The sequence below is a fragment of the Etheostoma spectabile genome, chromosome 5 (assembly GCF_008692095.1).
Source record: "Etheostoma spectabile isolate EspeVRDwgs_2016 chromosome 5, UIUC_Espe_1.0, whole genome shotgun sequence".
Lineage (NCBI taxonomy): Eukaryota > Metazoa > Chordata > Actinopteri > Perciformes > Percidae > Etheostoma > Etheostoma spectabile.
The window spans coordinates 30,641,217-30,668,277 of record NC_045737.1 but is presented as its reverse complement, the minus strand read 5'-3'; the positions used below and the strand labels follow the sequence as shown (position 1 = coordinate 30,668,277).

The window sequence follows — 27,061 nt, the reverse complement described above, 5'->3', positions numbered from 1 at the left end:
TGCCAGGACAGGTTGGTTAACTACTGGACTAACCTAATGTTACCAGGACAGGTTGGTTAACTACTGGACTAACCTAATGTTACCAAGACAGGTTGGTTACTGGACTAACCTAATGTTACCAAGACAGGTTGGTTACTGGACTAACCTAATGTTACCAAGACAGGTTGGTTACTGGACTAACCTAATGTTACCAGAACAAGTTGGTTAACTACTGGACTAATCTAATGTTACCAAGACAGGTTGGTTACTGGACTAACCTAATGTTACCAAGACAGGTTGGTTAACTACTGGACTAACCTAATGTTACCAGAACAAGTTGGTTAACTACTGGACTAACCTAATGTTACCAAGACAGGTTGGTTACTGGACTAACCTAATGCTACCAAGACAGGTTGGTTACTGGACTAACCTAATGTTACCAAGACAGGTTGGTTAACTACTGGACTAACCTAATGTTACCAGAACAAGTTGGTTAACTACTGGACTAACCTAATGTTACCAAGACAGGTTGGTTACTGGACTAACCTAATGCTACCAAGACAGGTTGGTTACTGGACTAACCTAATGTTACCAGGACAGGTTGGTTACCTAGTGGACTAACCTAATGTTACCAGGACAGGTTGGTTAACTACTGGACTAACCTAATGTTACCAGGACAGGTTGGTTAACTAGTGGACTAACCTAATGTTGCCAAGACAGGTTGGTTACTGGACTAACCTAATGTTACCAGGACAGGTTGGTTAACTAGTGGACTAACCTAATGTTACCAGGACAGGTTGGTTAACCACTGGACTAACCTACAGCTTTCTGTCTGCAGTCTTGAAGCAACACCCTCATCAGCAGCTGAGTCTGATCGCCCTTCATGTTGAGTATACTTGTGTTCAGTAGCATATAGAGTCATGTTTGAATAAATGTTATAATAAAGAAACACATTTTGTAATGTCATTTAGAGCTTCCATAGCTAAGAGTTATTAAAACAGGTAGCTAGCATCTGATTATAATTATTTAGTTAGAAGTTTCCTATGTGCAGGTCATAATTTGATGATTTTTTTAATAAATCAGGCGTTACTTAACAGTTACTCCGTACTTGAGTAGTTTTTTTTACCAAGCACTTTTTTACTCTTTCTCAAGTAATTATTTGTATCACTAGGCCTACTTTTTAGTCTTACTTGAGTCATATTATTCTGAAGTAACAGTACTTTTACTTGACTACAATTTTTGGCTACTCTTCCAACCTCTGCTAGCCAGCAATATAACGGCAGGAGAAATATCTAGGTGGTCGGTAGGGGGGGGGTCCTTTTTCTATTCAAGCCCTTGCCCTTCACAAGTTTGCACACGGGCCTGATACAGACTGGCCCCTCCAATGGGAAACAAATGTAAACAACTGTAGCGTATTTAATACGTGTGTGTAATGCTGTGCAAGCCAGGCCTCAAGTGTGCATTGTATTTCAGGATATTTTTCAGGTGACGAGAAGACACCCTGCCTGTTTACATGTTACATGTCACACATGGCCTGTTCTGCCCCTCCCCCGTCCGGACTTTTCTCAACTCGCTGCCAAAATATGTGAAAGTCAATCCGAGCCGCTGCGCTGCGCGAGCCTGTTATTTCGAACTGGAAACCGTCATGGCAGGAGCAGCGAGCAGCTCCACTGAACTCAGCGAGGATCCACCCCGCTATCCGTGAAAACAACGCCGCTGTGGAGGAGCTCGAGCTCCGGGAGACTCTTTGTTTTTCGTCGTGCCCGTCGAGCCCCACATGTCGCTCCCGGTGGTGTTGCCGGGGTCTTGCTGTCCTGTTATCGGGGCTTCTCAGCTCGCTGAGCCGTCTTACCGAAACCGACCCCGTGGCTTGTCCGCCTCTTCGCGGACTGCCAGCGGCGGTTCTCGGCTGCTGCTGCCCGGGCGGCCGCTGCTCTCGCTGGGCTTGTTGCAGCTGCTGCTCGGCGGCTCCATGGTGGCGCTGTGCTTTGGAGCTCTGTCCCTCAGCAACTCACCCCCAATCCGAAACTCGTGTCCCTTCTGGGCAGGCTCCTCGGTAAGTTAGCCCCGGGCTTGTGTATCAACAGTGTGCATTACATTTCATGTTTTATGACAATTGTGCCTCGAGGCAAATTACAGAATAACATATTTCCGTAGGCTATACACAGTAGAATAAACCCTACAGATAGGCAAAGGCAGTTTTATATTTAAAAACGGAAACAACGACAGAAATAAAACACTAGCGTATCGCAAAAACATATGAGCTGTAGCCACTGTGACTAGTTCCATTAATACTGTCACCCAGTCAGGTTCAGGGATGACATAATGATTCCTCGAGGATCCCGTTACTGTAAGAGCCAGTGGAGTGCTAGTTAGCCTACTATTTCACTGTAGTGTGCGCAATACAGGTCTCTGTCAAAGAAAAACGACACCCTATAACGCAAGACATTACTGGGGTTAATTATCTGCAGTTACACCGTCCAAAGGCTGCAGTCTGACAGACACCAACAGAGTGTCGCAACTTATTTCGAAGAGAAAACAAAGGCAAATGGTAGAATTGCGTATTACCCCAACAAACTGTCCATGGCACAGTTTACACACCTGCTTCTACTGTAGTTGTGCACACAGTAAGTCAAAGATGAAGCAATGAGGGGCCATTAGCAACATTTCAGGTGTGCTCACTTTCTATTTGACAACCAAATAAAGTTATGTAGATAATGAACTGTCAGATTATTGATATTAAATGACAGATCAATGCTTTATAGGGACTTGGTCTCACAAAAGAGAACCACTTGTAACATGTCTTTAAAAGACAATTTTTCAAATGCTGTTTCATGCAGGGGTCAGGTAGAGACATTAGGACTTGCAGTTGAAAGACTAAGAAAGGCCTGCAACCTGACTTGACACTTTGACTTGTCTCGACTGACTTCAAACTTGCGTTAACAAGACTTGTGGTTGGACTTCTTCAAATGCAAATGTCATTTTAATGGGGATCATTCAGAGACCTGAAAGACTTGCAGCTTGACTTGTATGTTACTCATGAAGACATGGGACTCTACTTAACCCAGCTGTTGTCTGCCTTCCCTGTGACATGAACAATTTAGTAAATAAATGTGCTGGATGTAGAGCTGGGCAATATTTCAATATTCTGTTGATATCATGATATGAGACTAGATATCGTCTTAGATGTTGGATATTGTAATATTGTAGGCCAATATGACATAAGTGTTGTCTTTTCCTGGTTTTAAAGTCTGCATAATAGTAAAGTTATGTCATTTCTGAACTTACCAGACTGTTGTAACTGTTCTATTATTGGCCTTTACACACTTAGTTATTATATCCACATTACTGATGATTATTTATCGAAAATCTCAATTGTATAAATATTTTGTGAAAGTACCACTAGTCAACACTACAATATCGTTGCGGTATTGATATCGAGGTATTTGGTCAAAAATATTGTGATACATGATTTTCTCCATATTGCCCAGCCCTAGCTAGATGGAAAAATCCTCTAAAGGATTCAAAGCTGTGCTGGAGTGATCATGTTTCTTTTCTAATGCTAACACCTTATAACACCGTTATTGCTTTTTACCCACTATATTTCTTTTTGACACATTAAGCAAGATAGGAATGCAAGACAGATGTGCATTATTTCACTTAGGTCAGCGTTTACCTCCTGGTTCCAGTCAAAATTAGGCTAAATACATCTTGGACAAACAGAGGTAAGATGGGAACAAAATGCTGGACTATTACAGACAACTGGCAGCTTTCACAAAACATTTTATGATCACTAGTTATAATAATAAGCCGACCCCCCCTATCTCATTCTGCTGCCCTTCCAGTCTGTGGAGAGGATTAAATGCCCTTACCTTCTGCAGAGAATGCCTCTCTGCTCATATTATATATCTCCATCAATTGAAAGCTATTAAGGGATAAAGCTTCTCACTATCCTTTCCAGTCTCTGCTGCAGCATTCCTGGGTTTCACACCGTTTGTAACACAGGACAGTACGCTGTGCTATTGCAGGGCAATGATTACTGCCAGGAAGCTGCCGAACATGGATGTTGGTGCCCTGTATCATGGACTGTAGCTGAGAGGGGAGGAAGCTGTGTATTTTTAGTTTTGGGGGAGTTGGTGACTTCAGTTTTCACAGAGAACTCAGAACTCTGAGCCAGGAAATGGCCTCAAGGAGGACACTAATGGACAACTGGCCAGTTTATGGTACCAGCCCCTTTATTAATGTAGATGTCCCGCAATCCAGGATGTGGCCTGCTCAGTCAACACACACTACACACAACAAAACACACACACACACACACACACACACACACACACACACACACACACACACACCACACACACACACACACACACACAAACACCCAATGTTTTGCAGAGACGCTGAAGGGCACGTTAAAAAGTAACAATTGAGATTTATGAACAGAGCTCAGATTGGGTTAGGTATGTGCATACAGTGGTGCTCAAAAGTTTACATACACATGCTTAAGTTGACTAAAAAGAGGAATAAAAAAATCATGTTTTGGAAATTTATTTTAATACCTAAATTAAAAAATGAGGTAAAATCCAACCTTTAAGGACACCAATTTTCTTTGTGAATGAATAACGTATTGTAAATAAATAAATGTTCTTATTTAAAATACAGGGGTCATAAGTATACATACCCCTATGTTAAATTCCCATAGAGGCAGGCAGATTTTTATTATTAAAGGCCAGTTATTTCCTGGATTCAGGATATTATGCATCCTGATAAAGTTCCCTTGGCCTTTAGAATTAAAATAGCCCCACATCATCACATACTCTTCACCATGCTTAGAGATAGGCATGGTTTTATTTCAGTTAGACTAATACCTGGTTTGATTTGCATTGAGAGATGATTTTATAGAAAGTATCCCATGCCTATCTCTAAGCATGGTGAAGAGTATGTGAGGATGTGGGGCTATTTTAATTCTAAAGGCCAAGGGAACTTTATCAGGATGCATAATATCCTGAATCCAGGAAATAACTGGCCTTTAATAATAAAAATCTGCCTGCCTCTATGGGAATTTAACATAGGGGTATGTATACTTATGACCCCTGTATTTTAAATAAGAACATTTATTTATTTACAATACGTTATTCATTCACAAAGAAAATTGGTGTCCTTAAAGGTTGGATTTTACCTCATTTTTTAATTTAGGTATTAAAATAAATTTCCAAAACATGATTTTTTTATTCCTCTTTTTAGTCAACTTAAGCATGTGTATGTAAACTTTTGAGCACCACTGTATGTATATATCTGTTTGTAGGGTTCTTTGTTGCACCACATGACAATATTTTGTCCCCTTGTGTTTCCAGGTCATACTGTCAGGCATTGTGGGCCTCACAACATGGAGAAGGCCCATGCTCTTACTGGTAAGGGATATGGTCTTGGTACCTTCTATAAAGCAATTATTACAGTCATTAAAATGTTGTTTTGCATTTAAATTTAATCACCTAGGGATGTCCAACCATGTTCCATGAAGAGTTAACAGTCTGGAAGTTTTAATCACCCCCATCTATTGATCAGCACTCCTTCAGGGGGAGACTCAATCAATCAATCAATTGTTAAGTAAAGTTAAAGCAAACTTTTGAAATGAAATGCAAATTAGATCCAGCATCAACTGCTTTGGAGCAAAAATGGCTAGATGTCTTTAGAATTTGGTTCAATTGAGAAAGTTTTAATAGCTCTTCTATGTCAGCTAGTGTTGGCCATGTTTCATGTCCAAAGTTAAAGACAATTTATTGCAATACCTCTAATGCAGCAGCAAGACGCTGGCAGGAAACAGCTGATCGGTCATGAGAGTTAAATGTTCACTACATTGTTTTTTGCCATATCCCATTTAACGTATCATCTCTTTTTCCACATTCCACAAAATTCCCATTACTTTCCACAAATTTCCATTAATGGAATACTTCAAAATGGGCATCAAAATACGTTTATGGAAACACAGCTACTGAAAGCAGCTGCACTGGTGACCAGTTGGAATAAAAACAACTGCAGACTGCTGGCTGTCTGTGGAACATGATTTCACACATCAGATTAGAAAAGATTAAGAAAAGACAGATATGGAGAAGTGTAATTAAATAGGTTTTTTTCCAAATCCCCCACAAACTGATCAGCCGGAACACTTAATGAATGGGAGGGAGGGAGAAAAGGTAATGCATACTGTACTGAGGAAAATCTACTCAAAACTAAAAAAGCTAATTAACAAATCTGTAAAGACTGGAACAACACGAAGATGTAAAAAAAAAGAAAGAAAACATGGAGGCATGTTAGTCCAAACTCCGCAGTTTTGGGGACAGAGCCTTCTCCAGGGTAGCTCCCAGGCTCTGGAACTCCCTCCCCCAAGAGATCCGCACCATCTTCCAGTCCCCCTTCCAGACCCATCTCTTGACCTCTGCCTATCCATAGCCCCACGCCCCCCTCCCTTTTCATCTGTGCCTGAATCTAGTTTTATTTTGTTTAGATGTGCATGGTTTTTATTATCTTCCTGCCCTGTAAAGCAGCTTTGAGTTCATGAAAAGCGCCATTTATATATTCAATTTATTATTATTATTATTATTATTATAATGAAGTCTATCTGTTTCTTTGGATGCTTTATGTGGGATGTCACCCATCAAAAACTATGCCTACCGGCTCCACCTGTGTTGTGATAATTACCATTTCTGATAGATTTGGTGACACTGGGTGTTACCATGGTATCAGCAAGTGTGGTTTAATACTACATTAAAGAGTGGTTGAGCAGCCAATCTGTCAGAGACCCAACAAGCAGCTTGTGTATCTGTACATTCCAGCCGAGCAAACCCAGTTGTAATGAAGAAGTCATTCAATAATTATGTCAACCTCCATCTGTCAGTAGTCAGGAGATGCTCCACCCAGCAGCAGGACGGTAACAGGAGGTGGTTATGTTGCTATGCAGATGGAGATATGGCTGCTCCCCACTGTCCCATCACTACCTGCAGCATTTAACCCTGATGTGCTGTTTGGTTTACCGTGCAAGCTAGTCTATATCCACGGCACGTTCTGGTGTCACCGGACATACTGCTGGATGTCCGTCCCCGTCCTCTGTCTCTGTGTTGGCCTTCTAACCTCTGGTGGATTTCTGAGGACTATGGTTTCCTGGTCCTCAGATCTCTGCAGATTTTTAAGGCCAATACCAATACATATATTTGGTTATTTAAAAATCCGATATCCCGATATATTGGCCGATATATATATTTTTTAAAATCCAGAAGCGCGTTAAAAAACAAACAGATTTCCCTATCACTAGTTATTTGTAGTTATTTATGCTTTCTCACTAAAATAATATGATAATAATTTGTTTCATTGTCATCAAAATATATTAAAGTTCCGATAAATAAAATGTATAAAAATACAAACTTCAGCTATGAAACTTAAATTCCTTTGAACAAAAACGCAAACTATGCAACGCCATCACTAAGAGGGACGTTGTAGAGATTGTGATTGGTTTAAAGAGATGATAATAAACCAGAGCGCGTAAATAACACTACATAATGTCACACAAATAGACCGTTTCTGTGACACTTTGTGTTAGTTGAAAGAAAACTTTAGTAGAAAACTGCACTTTAAAATGTAACTGTCGTCCTTTTTTTAGTGCAGACTTTTATATTCAATTCAATGTTTAATTTGTTCAATAGAACAAAGTTGGTAATGATTTCCTAGTGTTGTATCTTGAAGCCGGACAGCAGCAGAACTGAGAACACTTTAATATCTGTTCATGTATCGCAATATTCCACGTTATAGCATATCGCATATTTTCCTCATATGGTGCAGTCCTAGAATCGACAACTTCCCGATATATGCGTTACTGAGCTCTTTAAGACATTAAAATGAAAAAGAAACTATTTCTTTATAATAAAAAGAATAAATATAAAGTGGGACTTTCAAAATAAAGGCATATTTCAAAGTTATTAGATCAGTGAATCAATCCAGTATCATGTATTCTTTCAGTACCTAACACATTAACAATACATTTGAAAATGCCTTTTACCTCAAAAAGAAATTATTCAGGGTTTCCTCAAAATGTTAGGCCTTAAAAAATCTTAAAATTCTATATCTATTAATTTCTTTAAATTCCATGTAATGCTGCCTCTAATGCTCTTTTTTCATTCTGTGGTGTCGTAGCTCTTTCTTTTGCTGGTCCAAATATCATTTTGCTGTATTATGATGCCAAATGAGACCAACTTGCAACTTTTATTGCAGCCAATCAGCTTCCATGTTATTGGGGGGAAATTGTTGGGTCTTTGTTAATTATAGAGTGTGGTCCAGACCTACTATTTGTAAAGTGTCTCAAAATAACTTTTGTTATGATTTGACACTGATTCTCTGATTTTCAACAAATGCACCGTATTAAGACGTTTATGAATAGAATAATTGAACATTACCAAAACGGATTCACGTACTGGATCTCACTCGATTATTTGATAGAGGGGGTGCAGAATATATTGTTTTTTAACTTCATGATGATATCAACTTGCGCAACATACATATTCCGAAAGATGCTCAGAGAATTTTTGTTAATTGAAAGAAAATATGAGTAGAAAACTACACTTTGAATGTTAAGTCTCTTTGGGATGTACAACAGACATTAAAGAGATTTTATTCTTCAGCTGTGGGAAAGTACAAGTTGAAAAAATGTATTTGTGTGAATTTAGGGCTTGGTTGATGTAATAAAAGGGCTTAAATGTCATGTAGAATGGCCCTAAAAAGGTCATAAAAAGTCTCGGTGAAACCTGCAGAAAGCTGGGATTTGAGTGTGACAGTGTTCATGTCCCCTCTGTCTGTGTGGTCCATGCTACATCGCATCATGTTTATTGAACCTTTTTTTTTTTTGTACTGAATATGTCCACAGGGTTGGACACAAGGTTTTAAACCACAATAATCCATCTTCCCTTCCTTTTTCATCCAACCCCCCTCTCCCCATCCCTCCATCTCCAGGTCAATGTGTTTGTCCTGCTGTCTGTGGTGTGTGTGCTCCTTAATCTGGCTGGATTCATCCTGTGCTGCCAGGGCGCCCAGCTGGTTTCCAGTATGACCAGCTGCCAACTGGTGAGCCTCTTACCCGTCTGTCTCTGTCTGGTTTGGGTCTCAGCATTTCTAGATCACGCTTTCTCTGATTCCCTCTCTTCTTCCTGTGGTGAGTCAAGAGAAAATGACATCATGCCTACTAATTTGATGCACTCCATCTTGAACCAGTTCACCGTGGATAAAACACGGAAATTAAAACAGAGGATAGTGATTGAACAAAGAATTATTTTTACCTTTCATCCCTTGGATGGGAACGAGTGTCCACTTTGAGTCTTTATCTCTTCATCTTCATCTTCATCGCTTTTCCGGTATCGGGTCGCGGGGGCAGCAGCTCCAGTAGGGGCCCCCAAAATTTCCTTTCCCGAGCCCCTCACCACCCGACGGGGGATCCGAGGCGTTCCGGGCCGGGTTTGGAGATAAACCCCCAACCCTGTCGGGTTTTCCCGAGGCCCCCCCAGGGGCCGTGCTGGAAAAACCCCCCCTAGGGAGGGAAGGAGGCCCCTTCCAGATGCCAAAACCCACCCAACGGGCTCCTTTCGACGCGAAGGAGCAGGGCTCTACTCGGTCCTTTGGATAAATGGCTCACCTTCCTAAGGGAGACCCCAGCCACCCCTGGGAAAACCCTTTTCGGCCGTTGTCCCCGGATCCGTTCTTTCGGTCTGACCACCCTCATGCCATAGGGAGGGTAGGGAAAAAATTGCCGGTAGATGAGGTTTTGTTTTGGGCTAGCTCTTTTCGTCCAACGGTCGAAAAAAGGAAGTAATCCCGACGGGCTCCGATTTCGACCAACCACGCCCAAGTCCCTCACTCGCGAAAAAGACCCAAGGGTACTTAAACTTTCATTGGGGGTAAGGACTCATCCCCACCGAAAAAAAAAGACCCCATCGGTTTCCGCTGAGAACCATGGCCTCAGTTTTAGGGGTTTTTGGTCCACCAGCCGCTTACCTGGTCCGAACTTTTCCAGTGAGTGTGAAGGCAAGACCGATAGCATCGGCCCATTCATCGCAAAAGCGGATGGACCCCGACCCACGAACTGAAACCCCCCTCCCGCCCGATACCCCTCGAACCCTGTCCAAAAATTTTTAAAAAACAGGAGGTGAAAAAGCGCCCCTGGGGAGGCCAACCCCCGGAAGAGTCCGATTACTGCCAAAAACCCCGGACCAGCTTCGTTTTGGTCATACAGAGATGGAGGCCCTAAAAGGCCCCCCACCCATTCCCCGCAACCTCCCAAAATTTCTCCGGGGGCCCCGGTCATACGCCTTCTCCAGCCACAAAAAATGTAGATTGGGCTACTCCCGCCCCCAAAGATCCTTGCGAGAGTAAAGATCGACCCTTTGTTCCACGAAAAGGAGGGAAAACGCATGTTCTTTCAACCGAGGTTCGACTATCGGCCAACCTCCTTTCCGACTTGGAGTAGACTTTCCCCGGGAGGTGAGAAGTGGATACCCCTGTAATGGCACACCCCCCTTGGCCCCCCTTTTTAAGGGGGAAACCCCCCCCCGTCGCCACTCCTTAGGACCGTCCCAGATTAACGCAAGTTGAAGAGGGTTTTAAACCAAGAAAGCCCCCCACCCAGAGTTCAGCATTTGGAGGATTCATAAATCCCGGGGGTTTCCCGGGGGGGGTTTTGATCCCTCAGCGACTTCCACCGGGGAAAATTGCGACAACCCCACACCCTCCAGCTGCCCCAAAGAGGGCGGTCGCGGGTTTTAGGAGTTCCAAAGTGCCCCTTCCCCCGCCATACCCCCTCATTTGAGGTAACAAGGCCCCACCCTATGATACAGTTGGGATGTTCCTCGCTTCCCTTCCCTGGGTGGCAAAGGGTTTTCCAGGCACTGGTCCCGACCCGAAGCCCTTTCTCTGTTTTCTCCGAACTCCCCACCCCCGGCTTGCCTCTGTCCAGCGAGGGCGCCTTGGCCCCCGTGGGTACCCTGCAACGCTGGAGCCTCCGAGACAAATTCCCCGGAAAGACTCTTTTCCTCGGACGGCCCCCTGCCACGGTTTGTCCACCAGGGGTTGGGGGTTTCCCGCCCTGAGGCACAAAAACCCCTAAGCCCACGGCCGCCGCAGGCTTGAAGGGAAGCTTTGAAAGGTCCACTCGGGTCAAGCCCCAACCTCCCGGGAGCACGAAAAGCTCGCCGGAGGTGTGATTTGAAAGCCCGCGGACGGGGGCCCTCCTCCAGAGGGCCCCAGTTTACCGAATCCCCTTTTGGGGCCCCTCCCGGTCGTCCAGAGTTTCCCCCCCCCCCTGACCCCCCCCAAACCAGGGGATCATTTGCCCAGCTCTCCCCCTTCTTCCCCCGATGTCCAAAACATAGGCCCTCAGTCAGATGAAAAGTTATAAAATCGATCAGGGACCTTGGCCTGGGTGCTCTGGTCCCAAGTAACTTATGAGCCCCCTATTTTCGAACATGGGTTTTTTGTGAGGAAATCCGGGACTAGCAAGAAGCCCAACAAAAAACCCCCATCGGTTTAGATGGAGGCCTTTCCCTAAAATCACCCTTAAAAGTATCCCCCATCATGCCCCCGTGTGCATTAAACCCCAGGATTGGACCCCCCCTTGGGCCCCATACGGGATCCATTCAAGGCCCCAAAAAGGGCCCCAAAATATCGAACTTTTTTTGGTGATATGCACAAAAACAGTCAGGTTTTCCCCCCACCCGGGCGTGGGAGGCGCCCCCTCCGCCCACGGGGAAACCCAAAAGGGCCGCGGGCTCCCCGGGGGTTTGGGGTACCCACACCCCCCCGGCGCCTACACCAGGGGAAAAACTCGGAGTAGGACAGAGTCCAACCCTATCCGGAAAAACGGTTCCAGAACCCGAGACTGTGGTAGAGGTAAGCCCACCAGATCTAAGGGTTTTTGCGTCACCTCGACAATTCGGCCCCCCAAGAGAGGTAAATTTTCCCAGCCCCAGACCAGTTTGCCCCCGGTTTCTGGCCGTGAAGCCCTGACCTCGCTAAAACCATATAGCGGAACCCGACCCCTTTGGTTTCCCCCCAAGGGGGGGGGGCCCCAGGGGGAGGGAGGGGGGCCACGTTTTTTTTGGGGCTGTGCCCCCCCGGGCTCGTGGAAAACCCCGGGCCCCCAGCGCCGCCCGAGCCCCCCTTTTGGGGGCCCCGAGGGGGCCCCCCGGGCTTCCTCGGGGGGGGTTCTCCCCCCTTCCGTGCTAAACCACGAAGTTTTAAAACCCTTTGTCGGGCCCCCCTCCCCGAGACTTTTTCCCAGGGAGCCCCTCCCAGGAGCAAAAGCTAGACAAAAACCCTCGGGTTTATAGGGACACAAAAACTCCCCCACCACGATAAGGTGATGGTTCCCGGGGAGAGGCACACTTTGAGTTCACTGGCTTAAATGTTTTTGTTTGTTGTACAGTACAACGTAAGATCAGGATAATGCCAAGGGCAAATCAAAGAAGATTGAACTGTGCTCACTGGGCAATAGTGCGTAGGGACGGAAATCAAGATCCGGGTCCAAATTGTCCGATCCGTCAGAATCATATGCCTCTGAGTTTATCAATTTCTTTTATCGAGGTCGGCATGTTTTTATGACAGATGCGCATCACAAAACAATGACATTATCAGAATCATGCGTCTGCTCTGCTGGAAACTTGCAACAAGTAGGAGTCATGACCCTGTTTATTTATATTTTTTAATGATTACCTTTCCTTGTCTCGCTTTCTTTCTTCATTCTTTGTTTTCTTCCCTCATTTATTTGTTCCATTCTCCTGTCCCTTTTTCATAGACCTTATGTTTTTATTTTCCTAAATGCTACCTTTTTTGTTGCATTACTACAGGAAACCCAACATGCCATGCCCCCTGGGGGTTTTCTGGGTTTCCTTAGCACGTTTTTAAAAACTTAATTTTACATATATGTAACATGTTGTTTTTAACATGTGCTAAATAAATGAATCAAATGGCAAAGAGGAAGAAATGGTCCAAAATGTGGCTTTATTTCACAAACTCACAGAAACATGACAGCAATGCTCCAGCAGCTCATGTCTGTAAAACAACATAATGACAGCAATATGCTGAAACATGTCTTTAAGCTACATGGCTTATGCCATGTATTAAATACGCACCAATGCCACTGCTTCACAGTGGTTACCTAGTGTTGATATTAGTGCTGCACAATTAATTACAATTTTATCAAAATCGCAGTATGGACTAGCCTGGAAATCCAGACCCAAATCTGATAGATTAAGGGTCTGGCATTGAGTAATGAAAGTTGTCCATCTCTTTGCTATTTTAAGACCGACCCAGTTGTTAATTTCCTGTCCCATGCCCACGTCATTTAACCCTTGTGTTGTCTTCCTGTCAACCATTAAAAAAGGTTTTTCTCCAACACTGTTATCGCCTTTTTTCTGACATTTTTGTCACTTTCAATGTTGTTTCAATTTTCAATGTTGGGGGTGCTTTTTTTAATGTTTTTTCCAAAGTTAATTCATAATGTTGACATTTTCATCTTATTTGGAAGGCCCGTTTTTTTGTGATGAAAAAACTGAAAATGGGTCAAATGTGACCCCAGGACAACATGAGGGTTAAATAGCAAAAGCACCTGTGCCCATGGGCGTGCTGGTCTTACTGGGAGGTGTGTTCAGGTGCATCCTGGGCATGCTGGTCTTACAGGGAGGTGTGTTCAGGTGCATTCTGGGCGGTCTTACAGGGAGGTGTGTTCAGGTAAATTCTAGGTGTGCTGGTCTTACAGGGAGGTGTGTTCAGGTGCATTCTGGGCATGCTGGTCTTACAGGGAGGTGTGTTCAGGTGCATTTTAGGTATGATGTTCTTATGGGGAGGTGTGTTCAGGTGTATTCTGGGTGTATTGCTATCTTGTGGCAGCGAGAAGTGATCACGCCATTGACCAACAAAAACCTGTTCTAAAGTCAATAATGCAGCATTCCATTTTTATTCGAACAGAGCATTAGGAAAATGCTCCTATGCTCGTGCACAGCGTGCACACCATGCTTGTTACACACACACAGGGAAGCGCAGCAGCACACACACACATGCAAAAGATTAAGAATAAAAATATTAAGGTGCAAATCTGCCATCATAACCGCAATGCAACAAGGTCCAAATGCACCTGGCTGTCAAAGGGAATGGGAGAAGACCTCTGATTGGTTGATTGCATGTCACGCCCAGAACACACCTACCACATTAATGAAGACACTGAGGACAGCCATTTTAAACCATGCGCCTGGCTTACTGACCCTTTTTTCCGCCGTTAAACTAGCAACGTAGCTGCGCCATGCGCTTAGATTATTAAAATAGGGCCCTATGAAGCATGAGTTAAGTATTATAAATAATTCATCATTTTATAAAGCATTGTTCCTACGTTAATACACATTACTATGTAATCCATAAACACTGTTATAACTGTTTTTTTTCTTGATAAATAATATCATCTATTATGTGTTCAAGGATTGTATTATCTGACTTTATGAATGATTAAGTATTATATCAATTACAAGGCAGTTATTAAGGAGTTGTCAGTGGTTCATAAGATCAGTTAGAAATGTGTAGAAATAGGAAGAACTCAAACTTGGCCTACATCGGCACTGCTACTCTCAAATGTTAGAAATCTAGGATTTAGTTGAATTTTGACCCAGTGAAAGATTTTATTAGATTATTACTAGATTGTATTTGTGGTATTTTTGCAGTTCTCTGTGATCCGCTATTGGCTTTGGTGCATTTCAACGATGTTTACCCTTGACAGAAAAGGATTTCATGAGATTATTTTCATTTTATAGTAACATTACAGGTATTATATTGCCATTATTACAGTTGTTCTCCGGATTACGGAAGCCCTGAAAGGCATTTTAACTTGTTTCTATCATTAATAATAAATCATTTTTCTACAATAACTCTTCTGTAGAGAGAACACAGGACGCAGTGTTCAGGAGAAGATCAGCGTGCAGCAATACGTTTGTCCCCGGGGCTGTTGTTGGCTTTGTTGCAGGAAATGTGACGAGTGTGTTGTTCAGGCCAGAGCTGCTAGCTGTGACCTTTTAACCTTTCCTTCCTCCCAGGTTCTGCAGGTTTCCTCTCCTCTGTCTGTCCCCCTTTCTGGTCTACATATCCCTGCCTCAGCTGAATTATTTTTATCCTTGGTGGGGACAAAATGCACCCCCCCTCAAAGTGATCACTGCTACTTCACCAAAGACCATATACAGTATATATATATAGCCTATAGAGCCATAGAACGATGATATCAGAGCAGCAGTTGCTGGTTGTATTTAGACGCTACAGAGCTCCAGGACGCCGGCTACCAGTAGCAGTTGTTTAGCCGCCAATAGGTGACTGTGAGCCGGGTACAGGCACCGCCAGATGACCCTCCTTTCAGGGGCCGTGGTGGTAAGGTTTAGTCGGGAAACGTGAGCGTCATGCAGCGATGACAGTTTAAGTTTAGGCACCAAAACGACTAGATAAGTTTAGAAAAAAAAGTTGGTTTGAATTAAAAACACGCCCTTAACCCATGTGTTGTCTTCCCGTCAAAATTGGAAATCAACACTTTTGTTTTATCAATGTTTTTAACTTTTGTCTTACGTTTTTATCCCTTTTTTATGTTTTCAACAGTACGTAACACTAACTTATTAACTCTAGTTCTACAGTTATTTTGAAATTTATGGTCAATAAACCTCATTTATAGGAAATCATACCTAATGTTTGAGTTAGAGAAGCAGAAATGAGGAATTATTTAGACTAAAATTAAAGGAATGGATGTTGATGGATAATCACAGACTGGAATACAGTCAGGTCCATAAATATTGGGACATCAACACAATTCCAATCTTTTTGGCTCTATACACCACCACAATGGATTTGAAATGAAACAAACAAGATGTGCTTTATCTGCAGACTTTCAGCTTTAATTTGAGGGTATTTACATCCAAATCAGATGAACGGTGTAGGAATTACAACAGTTTGTATATGTGCCTGCCACTTTTTAAGGGACCAAAAGTAATGGGACAGATTAATAATCATAAATCAAACTTTCACTTTTTAATACTTGGTTGCAAATCCTTTGCAGTCAATTACAGCCTGAAGTCTGGAACGCATAGACATCACCAGACGCTGGGTTTCATCCCTGGTGATGCTCTGCCAGGCCTCTACTGCAACGGTCTTCAGTTCCTGCTTGTTCTTGGGGCATTTTCCCTTCAGTTTTGTCTTCAGCAAGTGAAGTGCATGCTCAATCGGATTCAGGTCAGGTGATTGACTTGGCCATTGCATAACATTCCACTTCTTTCCCTTAAAAAACTCTTTGGTTGCTTTCGCAGTATGCTTTGGGTCATTGTCCATCTGCACTGTGAAGCGCCGTCCAATGAGTTCTGAGGCATTTGGCTGAATATGAGTTGATAATATTGCCCGAAACACTTCAGAATTCATCCTGCTGCTTTTGTCAGCAGTCACATCATCAATAAATACAAGAGAACCAGTTCCATTGACAGCCATACATGCCCACGCCATGACACTACTTCACTGATGAGGTGGTATGCTTTGGATCATGAGCAGTTCCTTTCCTTCTCCACACTCTTCTCTTTCCATCACTCTGGTACAAGTTGATCTTGGTCTCATCTGTCGAAAGGATGTTGTTCCAGAACTGTGAAGGCTTTTTTATCAATCAATCAATCAATCAATCAATCAATCAATTTATTTCTAGAGCACATTTAAAAACAACCTGGTTGACCAAAGTGCTGTACATAGAACTGGAACAATAAATAGACAGAATACAACACCAGACAAATACAACATACAGTTCTCATGCTGTATTAAAAGCCAGGGAATAAAAATGTGTTTTAAGTCGCGATTTAAAAACCGGAAGGCTGGGGGCCAGTTTGACATGTAGAGGCAGCTCATTCCAAAGTCAAAGTTTTTAGATGTTGTTTGGCAAACTCTAATCTGGCCTTCCGGTTTTTGAGGCTCACCAATGGTTTACATCTTGTGGTAAACCCTCTGTATTCACTCTGGTGAAGTCTTCTCTTGATTGTTGACTTTGACACACATACACCTACCTCCTGGAGAGTGTTCTTGATCTGGCCAACTGTTGTGAAGGGTGTTTTCTTCACCAGGGAAAGAATTCTTCGGTCATCCACCACAGTGGTTTTCCGTGGTCTTCCGGGTCTTTTGGTGTTTTGTTTTTTTAAGAATGTTCCAAACAGTTGATTTGGCCACACCTAATGTTTTAGGCTATCTCTCTGATGGGTTTGTTTTGATTTTTCAGCCTAATGATGGCTTGCTTCACTGATAGCGACAGCTCTTTAGATCTCATATTGAGAGTTGACAGCAACAGATTCCAAATGCAAATAGCAGACTTGAAATGAACTGTGGACCTTTTATCTGCTCCTTGTTAATGGGATAATGAGGGAATAACACACACCTGGCCATGGAACAGCTGAGCAGCCAATTGTCCCATTACTTTTGGTCCCTTAAAAAGTGGCAGGCACATATACAAACTGTTGTAATTCCTACACCGTTCATCTGATTTGGATGTAAATACCCTCAAATTAAAGCTGAAAGTCTGCAGATAAAGCACATCTTGTTTGTTTCATTTCAAATCCATTGTGGTGGTGTATAGAGCCAAAAAGATTGGAATTGTGTTGATGTCCCAATATTTATGGACCTGACTGTATGTCGACTTTTACTCAACACTATTTCAAAAACACATTTGTTTTTTCAATTGCAATATACAGTATAAGACCCCAAAATTGTACTTGCCAAAGAGCGTTGAGTGGAATCAATCATGTTATTTTGGGTAATTAGAATTGGGTAGTTAAAATGAATATTGATAAACAGGTCAATTTGACCTGAGGACAACATGAGGGTTATTATATATATATATATATATAGATCCATAAAATATAATCAGACCAGTCATCAGATATAAAGCAGTAGGCATTAGGAAGCTAATGATTATTATTTACTGTTTGTTATGTTCTCTCTGTGTTGTGCTGCTGACACTGTGCGCTGCGTGATTCTTTCCGATGCTGTACAAAAAACAAATTTCTGCGACTCTGGTCATATGGCCACTTTTGTGTCTGAGAAGCCAGAGGCAAGCTGTAATAACCTTTAAAGGTCCAACAGAATAATTCAGATGCAGCGTCACACAGCGAGTTTCATGATATACATTCCTGTCACAGTCACACACATACGTGGATTAGTATGTGCTGTATCTGCATCAGGCCTGTGTGTAGTGATTACTAACAAAAAAACAGAGTGTAAATTGTAATTTTCCACTGGGGATCAATAAACAGTATAAATTATTCAATTATTATTATTATCTGGCTGATTGGTTGAGTCAGCTGTTTGGTTAATTCTGTACGTTGTAGTATTTTAAGCTACTCCCGATGAAGAGACCTTGGCCTTTGTGGGACATCATGAATTTTGGAATTTTAGAAATCATATCAAAATCTGTGTGTGTGTGTGTGTGTGTGTGTCTCAGAGTGACGCTGGAGATGTGTGTTACTGCTGCTCCCTCTCGTCCAGCTCCAGATGTCTCGAGGAGAAGCTGGAGCTCCACCCGGCCAACTCCTGCAGCACCATGAGGATCCTGCTCAAGGTACGCTCTATCTATCTTTAATAAAGTAATTAGTATCATATATATTGTACTATTATCTATCCTTCACTGCTGGGCTCACTGGCAGCTGACAAGGGAATACGCCCTGACTACCAATGCCCGCATTCACATCTACTGCAAGAGTCACCCACTGTAGATCACTGCGGACTGATTACGTGTCGGAGAGTGTTTATTTGAAATGATAACATTTTAGGCATATTCTGTATTTGCTCTTGTTGATGAAATCCTCAAAGTAGCAGCAGACAGACAGACCGCCGAACTACAGGTGTGAAAGCGCTCTTAATTCAGGCGAATGACAATGATCCAAGCAGGAGTTAGTCTGGAGGAATAGTGGACTCAGTGACCGCACCAACCCCTGTGTGCCACACACTGAGTGAAGATTGCGCTACAGTCAAAACACAGAACATACACACATTACTGTATTGGTTATGGTTGACTTTATTTAATAATTGCTTCACATTTCCTCCACACGTTCAGCTGGTTTAAAGGATGACCAAATGTTTGTTAATGGTCCGCTGAGTGTGTTATATTATTTAATCATGCTCTACTGCATTGTTCACTTGTTTTTCACCATTGCACACAGAGTCTACCATAGTATCTCACCTTATCATGGTCATTGAATTTCTGTGAGTGATATCTATTTTATTGTTATGTATGTGTAGTATATGTGTGTATATGTGTTTGTTGTGTTATGGTTGCTAGTAGATGCCTAAAATTTCCTTTGGGATGAATAAAGCTATCTATCCATCTATCCATCTATCTATCCATCCATCCATCCATCCATCCATCTATCCACCCACCCACCCAACCCTACCCTACCTAGATACAACTGTTCTCCTGCATTATTTCATACAACTCTCATCCATTTCTGCAAAGCACATTTCCAACTCTCACTCATCAACGGGTTGTCTTTGCAGCCTGTGGCTAAATGGAGCCCTTTCTCTTCTCTAATCATGAACAATCAAAATAGTTGTGTTTGCTTTATTTGATCTGACCTGTGTCTTTGTCCTCTCCCAGAAAGTGTTGTTTGCGCTGTGTGCTCTCAACGCTCTGACCACAGCCGTGTGCCTCATGGCTGCTGCCCTTAGATACCTGCAGATCTTCACCGCCAGAACACCGTGTACGGTACGACCACTGCACTGGCAGCTCTGCTGCTCCAAAGCCAATGTTGGCCATTACCCACAATCCTTCTGCATCGGAGGTATCCAAATTAGAATTAACATATGAGATGATGATGTTACTGTGAATACATCTTTCAGTCTCAGTTTCACACACCGACATATGAAGCAACAGAAGCTCTGAACTCTGCCTCTCTATTGGCTTCTATTAACTGTTTTCTGTCATCTGAGAAATCAGATGTCTAATATCTGCCATAGACCGGTTTATGTGATATATTTTCCAAAATACACCTACCAACAACAAACTGAGTCGGCATGGGCTGGAATGAGATTCTGACAGTATGATAACCTTCAGCGAAAATGTCACGCTTTCACGGTGTTGCAAGTACAGCTTTAAAATGTAATATTTTGAAATGTCTGGGTGAAAACTATTTTTTTTCCCGATTGAACACAATGTATTTTAACACACTGCACACTGGCAGGAAGAGGGATTTCTGTCCTGAACGACATGTAAAACAACAGCCCGTACGCTATGACGGAACATTTTAGTGGTTTTGAAACCGTGACTTGTTCATTCCTGCTAATGAGCATGGTTTATTGCTTGCTGTTTGCTGTTTATTGATAGCCCCCGGTGATGCGGTCTCTGGTCTTCCTGGGGTTAGTAGTATCTCGTTGGTGTAGTCTGCGATCAAAGTGACATGTCGTGGTTTTCTGTTTGCAGTTGGGACTGGAGTGCACACATATTAAAATGATATTGATCTTCTTATCTCACTCTGCAAAAGAAAGCAAATAAGCATATTTTCCAAAATGTTGAACTATTCCTTCCTTATGTCCATGTTCCATTAAAAGCTGTAGAAAGCCCTGCACCTCGGCTTATGATACCACGTAGATAGTTTGTGCAGTCTTTTAATAGTTTGTCTTTAGTTCTAAAGAAGTGCATCTGATTTTGTATTCTTTTTTTTAAATTCCAAAAACAAAATCCAACGTAGAGAAACCACAAACATTTAAAACATTCCTTTGACAGAAAAAAGCAAATAAAAAAACAGCTCTAGCGCGTCGTCATGATAACTCTATAAATAGATTTTTTTTTAAATTAATAACTTAATGGTTGTACATACATCACACACATACATATAAAACAAAACAAACATACAAAAATGACAAAAATGCTTTTGATATAATAGCGTTGAACATACTGTGTGATGTCACATGTCCCCGCTCTGTGATAGGACGAGCACAGGGCCACAGTTGAAGAAAGGGAGGAGCCGGCTCAGGTCCCAGACCCAGATGAGTTTGTGGCCCCAGCCCCGCCCCCCTCCTACTTCTCCACTTTCTACTCATACACCCCCCGCCTGGCTCGCCGGTAACGCTGTTCTCCATCCTCTGTGTTCTTTCCTTTAGTCCTGTTTTCAGTGTTGCTGTGTCACATTAGCTCGATAGAACACAATTCGGCACTGACTGTGTGTTTGACTCGTGTGTTTCAGGATCCTCGGTGACAGTGTGATCCCTCTCCCTCATATCTACGGGGCCCGGATCAAAGGGGTGGAGGTCTTCTGTCCTTTAGACCCCCCACCTCCATACGAGGCTGTTGCTGGAAGCTCCACCAATGCAGTCACACAGGTACACTTTAAATCTGCATCCATTACCTTGGAGCCCAAGTTTATAAAAACGGATAAAAATATATGGGCAGATAGTAATTGTTAAAGGGTACTTTTGTCTTTTTTTAATCATTGACCCTATTTCCCTATGTTTTTGTATCCAAGAGACTGATGGGAACAACAAACTATTAAATGAGAACGCTGTAACCGGCAGCCACAGACCAGGCTGCAATGTAATTCAGATTAATATTCTAAGGGTCTGACAACATTATGGAAAGGATCCTTATACAGATAGACCTTTTTAAAAGCTCTTTGAGACCTTTTTGTATACCAGAAACAGCTGTAAGGTTGCGCCCGCTAAACCCACCAGACTCTATTTAAAAAAACAATACTTTTAGCATGTATAAAGCCAAAATATTTTTTACATGTAAATTGGTAAACTCTGTTTGTTTCAACCAAAACTAGAGTTGGTATGGTTGGAAAAGTGGAAAGACAACCCAAAACAACTTTTCATACTTTTATTTTGTTTCTGTCAACTTTGAATGAAGGATAGTGTGCAATGCTAAAGTTGCTAAAAAATTTACATAGAGTCTGGTGGGTTTAGCTAACGCAATTTTACAAATGATTTTATGTTTAAAAAGAAGGAAAGGTCGACCTCCTTTGAAATCCTTTTCATGATGTTGTGTGACGTAGGCATCCGTACCGGTGTTGAATGTTTTTGAACAATACCCAGCCCTATTTCTGGGCAAAACGATACTAATGTCTTTTTATTTCAGGAGCCAGAGATCGCCCTGACAGAGCTGACTATCAACCCAACTACCTCGGCACCAGGAGCCTCTGTTGGAGGTAGGACATTGAGTTGGGCCATGTCCCCTAGATTGGCAGTTGACGATGGGTGGGGCAACGCCAGAGCAGGGGGAATGAGAGGGGGAAACGTCAGAGCAGGGGGAATGAGAGGGGGAAACACCAGAGCAGTGGGAATGAGAGGGGAAACGCCAGAGCAGGGGAAAGAGCAGGGTGAATGAGAGGGGAAAACAACAGAGCAGGGGGAATGAGAGAGGGAAACGTCAGAGCAGGGGGAATGAGAGGGGGAAACACCAGAGCAGGGGGAATGAGAGGGGGAAACGTCAGAGCAGTGGGAATGAGAGGGGGAAACGTCAGAGCAGGGGGAATGAGAGGGGGAAACACCAGAGCATGGGGAATGAGAGGGGGAAACGTCAGAGCAGTGGGAATGAGAGGGGGAAACGCCAGAGCAGGGGAATGAGAGGGGGAAACACCAGAGCAGGGGGAATGAGAGGGGGAAACGTCAGAGCAGGGGGAAAGAGCAGGGTGAATGAGAGGGGAAAACAACAGAGCAGGGGGAATGAGAGGGGGAAACGTAGCAGAAGATAATAATTTCTAAACCAAAACGTAGCGATGTAAATGTAGCCTGAATCTCTAAGCAGAGCCAGAACTGTCAAACCAATCGCTATAAATCATTGATGTGACTCTAACTGAATAATATAGTTATTTTATCAATTTTCTAAAAGAGTTTAGGTGTTAAATGTACTTTAGGACATTTCCAATCGTTACAAAGCACTTGCAATAAAAAACTAAAGTAGTGTATGTAAATTGGTAAAGGGAGTCTTTGACCCGGCTGTCAAAAGTAGAAATGTGACTAGCAAGAAGATTCATGAAAACACGTGAGTGCAACTTGGCCTTTGGACTTTTAGTTGTGGGTTTTAGGAAGTTTTCAAGCAGTCTGTATTTTACATGATAGGAACAATCTGTTCTACACATACCAGTGTGAAGAGTGTGCAGCTTCAGTCATTTAGTCTGCTGCTCTGACGGTTCTGCTGGGTGCGTCCTGTACTCATCATGTTCAGGATCCTGACACCTTCAGCTGCTTGGAGCATTCATGTGATCCCTGTCAGATTTGTAAAGCGGTTTCCCTTATGTGTTTGTATCAGCCACACTTGTACTGCATTTTTATAGTTTATAGTAAGTACATTTTCACAGCATTTGTGGTGAAGACGTCTCTGGGACTCATTGCTGCATTGTTTTTTTGGAGACTCTCTTGTGTCATTTGATTTAACGTGTCAGACACGGCTTTTTGTTCTAATAGCACGTGTCTCTCTGTCTATGGTCTAAGACAGGAGTCCCCAAATGGTATCGGCATCACCGGGCCACTTTCCGCAAGCCAAACCCCAGCTCCAACCTCCTCCTTCTCCTCCTCCTCCTCCTCCTCCTCCTCCTCCTACTCATCCTCCGCAGCAGCAGCCCCCCTCTCCAGCACCGCCCCCCTGGAGAAGAACAAGGATCCACCGCTCCACCAGCGACCCGGTGTTGATGGACCTCGCTGACAGAGGTTGGCTCTTTTATTTTATTATTTGTAGATGATGAGATTATCAGATGATGAGACACAGCAGCGTTTCCTCTATAAACGAGAAAAAAAAAATCTTAAAAAAGAAAGAAAGAAAATTGGAGCGGATACACAGGACGAACTAGCCCCTCCCGCACAATAATGCAATACTTGCCCCCTCTGCTGTGTGAGGAGATGTGTGTGAAGTTACTGCAGTAAACACGGTGGTTTCCATCAGCGCTTAACGCATTAGACGAAAAAATCAGATGAGATCCAACATACAAACTCTGTGTCAAAATTCATTAAATTCAATTGAATTACACTGTTTGCATAAGACATTTTCATTCTATATTACTTAATTTGCATAACAACGTGTGGATGGTACATGGCTTCAGTTCGCCATGTACACATAGATAATTGGAGACGCTGACCCATCTTGTTTCCCTGTGATGTCTGCTGCAGCGCTGAGCAGCAGCGACGCCCCCCAGACCACAGACTCCTCCACCCAGACGTCCCAGCCCGCGCTGGCGGCCTACGCCCAGGGCCAGGTCACACTGCGACGGGGCAACGGCGACAGGAGGGCGCCCCGCCGGCCCCGGCCCTCCTCCATGGTGGACTACCAGAGCTACCGGCATACGCAGCAGCTGGTCAGGAAGATCCTGGAGCAGCCGGCGGCGCAGGGCCTGGCCCCCGAGGTCCAGGAGCTGGTGGACAGCATCCGGAGTGTCCTGCAGTCAGACCAGGAGCACATGGAGGAGGCTGTACGCTGCGCCAGTTACATAGAACAGGTAGGAGTTCACACAGACATCGGTTTTGGGGAGGTTTCACATTTGAATAGGGTCAAGTGCAAAAAAGGAGGCTTGGGAATAGTCGTTATAGTCTATATCAAGGACGTTTTCTGGATTGTTCAGGTGCCGCAGGAAATTCAGCCAGATGTCCGTCCCCGTCCTCTTTCTTTGTGTTGGCGTTCTAACCTCTGGTGGATTTCTGAGGACTATGGTTACCTGGTCCTCAGATCTCTGCAGGGTAAATCCAGACAGCTAGCTGGACTATCTGTCCAATCTGAGGTTTCTGCTGACAACTAAATCTACTCCTGAACGTACACATGTTCCACCAAAACAAGTTCCTTCCTGAGACTATTTAGCAGAGGCACCGTGGCTCCGTCCGGCGCTTAGCCCTGTGTTTTGATGGTGATGGAGGAACATGTCAGCCAGTGCAGCAGTGTGTCTCACTGATGACATGTTATGATCCATCAGCCTGTGATACATACACGTGTGCACACAGGATTTGTTAGCTGAGACATTTACTGCTGGTCTGGGTCTGCACACAGGATTGGTTGACTATAAGACAAACGACCGTTAGAAAAGGTTCTCGCCCATAAAGACACCCTGACACAGTGTGCCAAAAGGGGCTGATGCTGTTACCATCAAAGGATTATTCACATAATCACACTTTGAAATGTTAACCCTTGTGTTGTCATCCCGGGTCAAGACTTTGACATTTTGACAACGCATTATTTATTTTTTTATTTCACTAACACCACCTTACTACCACTAGTTTTACAAAACAGTCCCAATGTCCATCTGAGTAATGGATTCAAATGTCAATGTTTGCATATTATGCCACAAATTTGGTTCATCCGCCTCTGTTTGGCAAGTTGAGATGTTAGCAGGTCTCCCATTGGGCGAGATGCAGCAGTAAAACTGTATGGAACGGCTTATGGAAATGTGTTTCCATCAGTCATAAATGAAGGTAGGCTACATGGATTCAGCGATTTGGAGAATCAAACAAATGGGGGAGAATCTTTCAACAAACATCATCTTGTTAAACAATCTGTCCCCCTGACTTCAGAGATTACTACGCCCCTGAACATTTGTATATATACAAATTAGGAAATCATATGTTTGTTCTGTCTATGCACATTAGTCTCCTGTGTGCTTTCAGGTGTTCACTGACTCCCAGATGGGTCCCGGTCAGCCTAAACCTCCCCAGCAGCCAGCAGACAGTTCCTCCCAGACTTTCCCCCGCCCCCCCAGGAGAAGGCCCGACCTGCTGCACCTGCAGAGCTGCGGGGACCTCAGCTCCTTCACCTGTCCTACCCTTGAGTCTCTGGAACCTCAAGGCAACAGTAGAAGAGTGGGGTCGAGGGCGGGGTCAAGGACAGGGTCCCGCCTGGATCAACCCGAACGCCCCCACAGTCTGATCGGAGTCTTTAGAGAGACGGTGATCTGAAAACCAACTGTATAGAAATATGTTGTATGGCAACACAGCTGGATGCTGCTTTATCTGTTGCTAAACCAACAGGAAACGTGTGTGTGTGTGTGTGCGTGTGCGTGTGTTTGTGTGCGCGTGCATGCGTGTGTGCACAAGTGAGTAAATGAGTGCAGATTTTTTTATTACTTTGTTTTGCTCTGCTAATACTGTTTTTATGATAATTTATCTCTGAAATACAAAATCTATGGACACCTTGTATTGAAACATGGTACCCAGCATTTAAAGTGCTGTGTGTGGTGTGTGGTGTGTGTGTGTGTGTGTGTGTGGTGTGTGTGTGTGTGTGTGTGTGTGTGTGTGTGGTGTGTGTGTGTGTGTGTTGTTTAGAACATGTTATCTAATAAATGTAGATGCATTGGCTTAAATATTTTCAGATTTTAATATAACAGTAATGCTTTATTCTCCCTTAATAATTAATAATTCCCAAAAAGTTCCTTGGATAGAAGTTTGGTACCAACCATTGAGAAAATAGGAAGGTACTTACTAGTGAATATTCATGCATTCATATTCATTAATCATGGGAACTTTGTTTTGCTATATGTTGAGTTGTTTGCTTGTCTGTAGACACATTTTTAATTATTTCATGTTTAACCTGCTGTGCACTGACTAAAAGAAGAATTTTTTTTTAATTTTAACATACCATTTTACCCGTAGTTATTATCAAATGATTTAGTTCTTTCTTGTACACGTTGTAGATGATTTGAGGATTTTAACCGTTTCATTCAGTCACAGCCCTCCAGGGTTAGCAACAAAGCTCGGTTATGGAGGTTGAATGAAACCTCGGTAAGGGAACTGTGTGTGAACCTCTTCCAATGCTGTAAAATGTCTCCGTGTTATAAACGTTGGGGTGTGTGGGCACACACCATGGGAAGGTAATGATGGCAAAGGTTCTCCTGTTTCTGTCCCTGTTAAATATAGCATTAATAAATTTGGTTTAATTACCTTGAGCACAGACTTTGACTGACGTAAGGCTTTTTTTTCATGCACTTCAGTTAACTTTTCCCAGTCACTATTGTCGGAATAAATAGTATTTACATGTTGTAAACTGGTAATTGCAATAACTCCCACAATATGTGAAAGCAATGTAAGGAAGCAG

The 27,061-nt window shown here is 43.2% G+C and overlaps 2 protein-coding genes across 2 annotated transcripts in view; one reads left to right on the top strand and one right to left on the bottom strand.

Moving 5' to 3' along the window:
- The first annotated feature begins 1,331 nt into the window (after positions 1-1,331).
- On the top strand, positions 1,332-26,580 carry fam189a2 (family with sequence similarity 189 member A2). Its single transcript, XM_032517250.1, has 11 exons — positions 1,332-2,035; positions 5,337-5,393; positions 8,980-9,090; positions 18,503-18,619; positions 19,655-19,762; positions 20,985-21,118; positions 21,240-21,375; positions 22,130-22,199; positions 23,485-23,700; positions 24,157-24,482; positions 25,639-26,580. Exons 1-11 carry the CDS (start codon positions 1,757-1,759, stop codon positions 25,924-25,926), a joined length of 1,842 nt encoding a protein of 613 aa, XP_032373141.1. The 5' UTR covers positions 1,332-1,756; the 3' UTR covers positions 25,927-26,580.
- The window catches only part of apba1a (amyloid beta (A4) precursor protein-binding, family A, member 1a), a 38,061-nt gene continuing 30,921 nt past the window's right edge, over positions 19,922-27,061 (bottom strand). Inside the window, exon 13 of the transcript XR_004332241.1 lies at positions 19,922-19,933. The gene's annotated coding sequence lies outside the window, so the exon portion shown is untranslated. The remainder of the gene's footprint in view (positions 19,934-27,061) is intronic.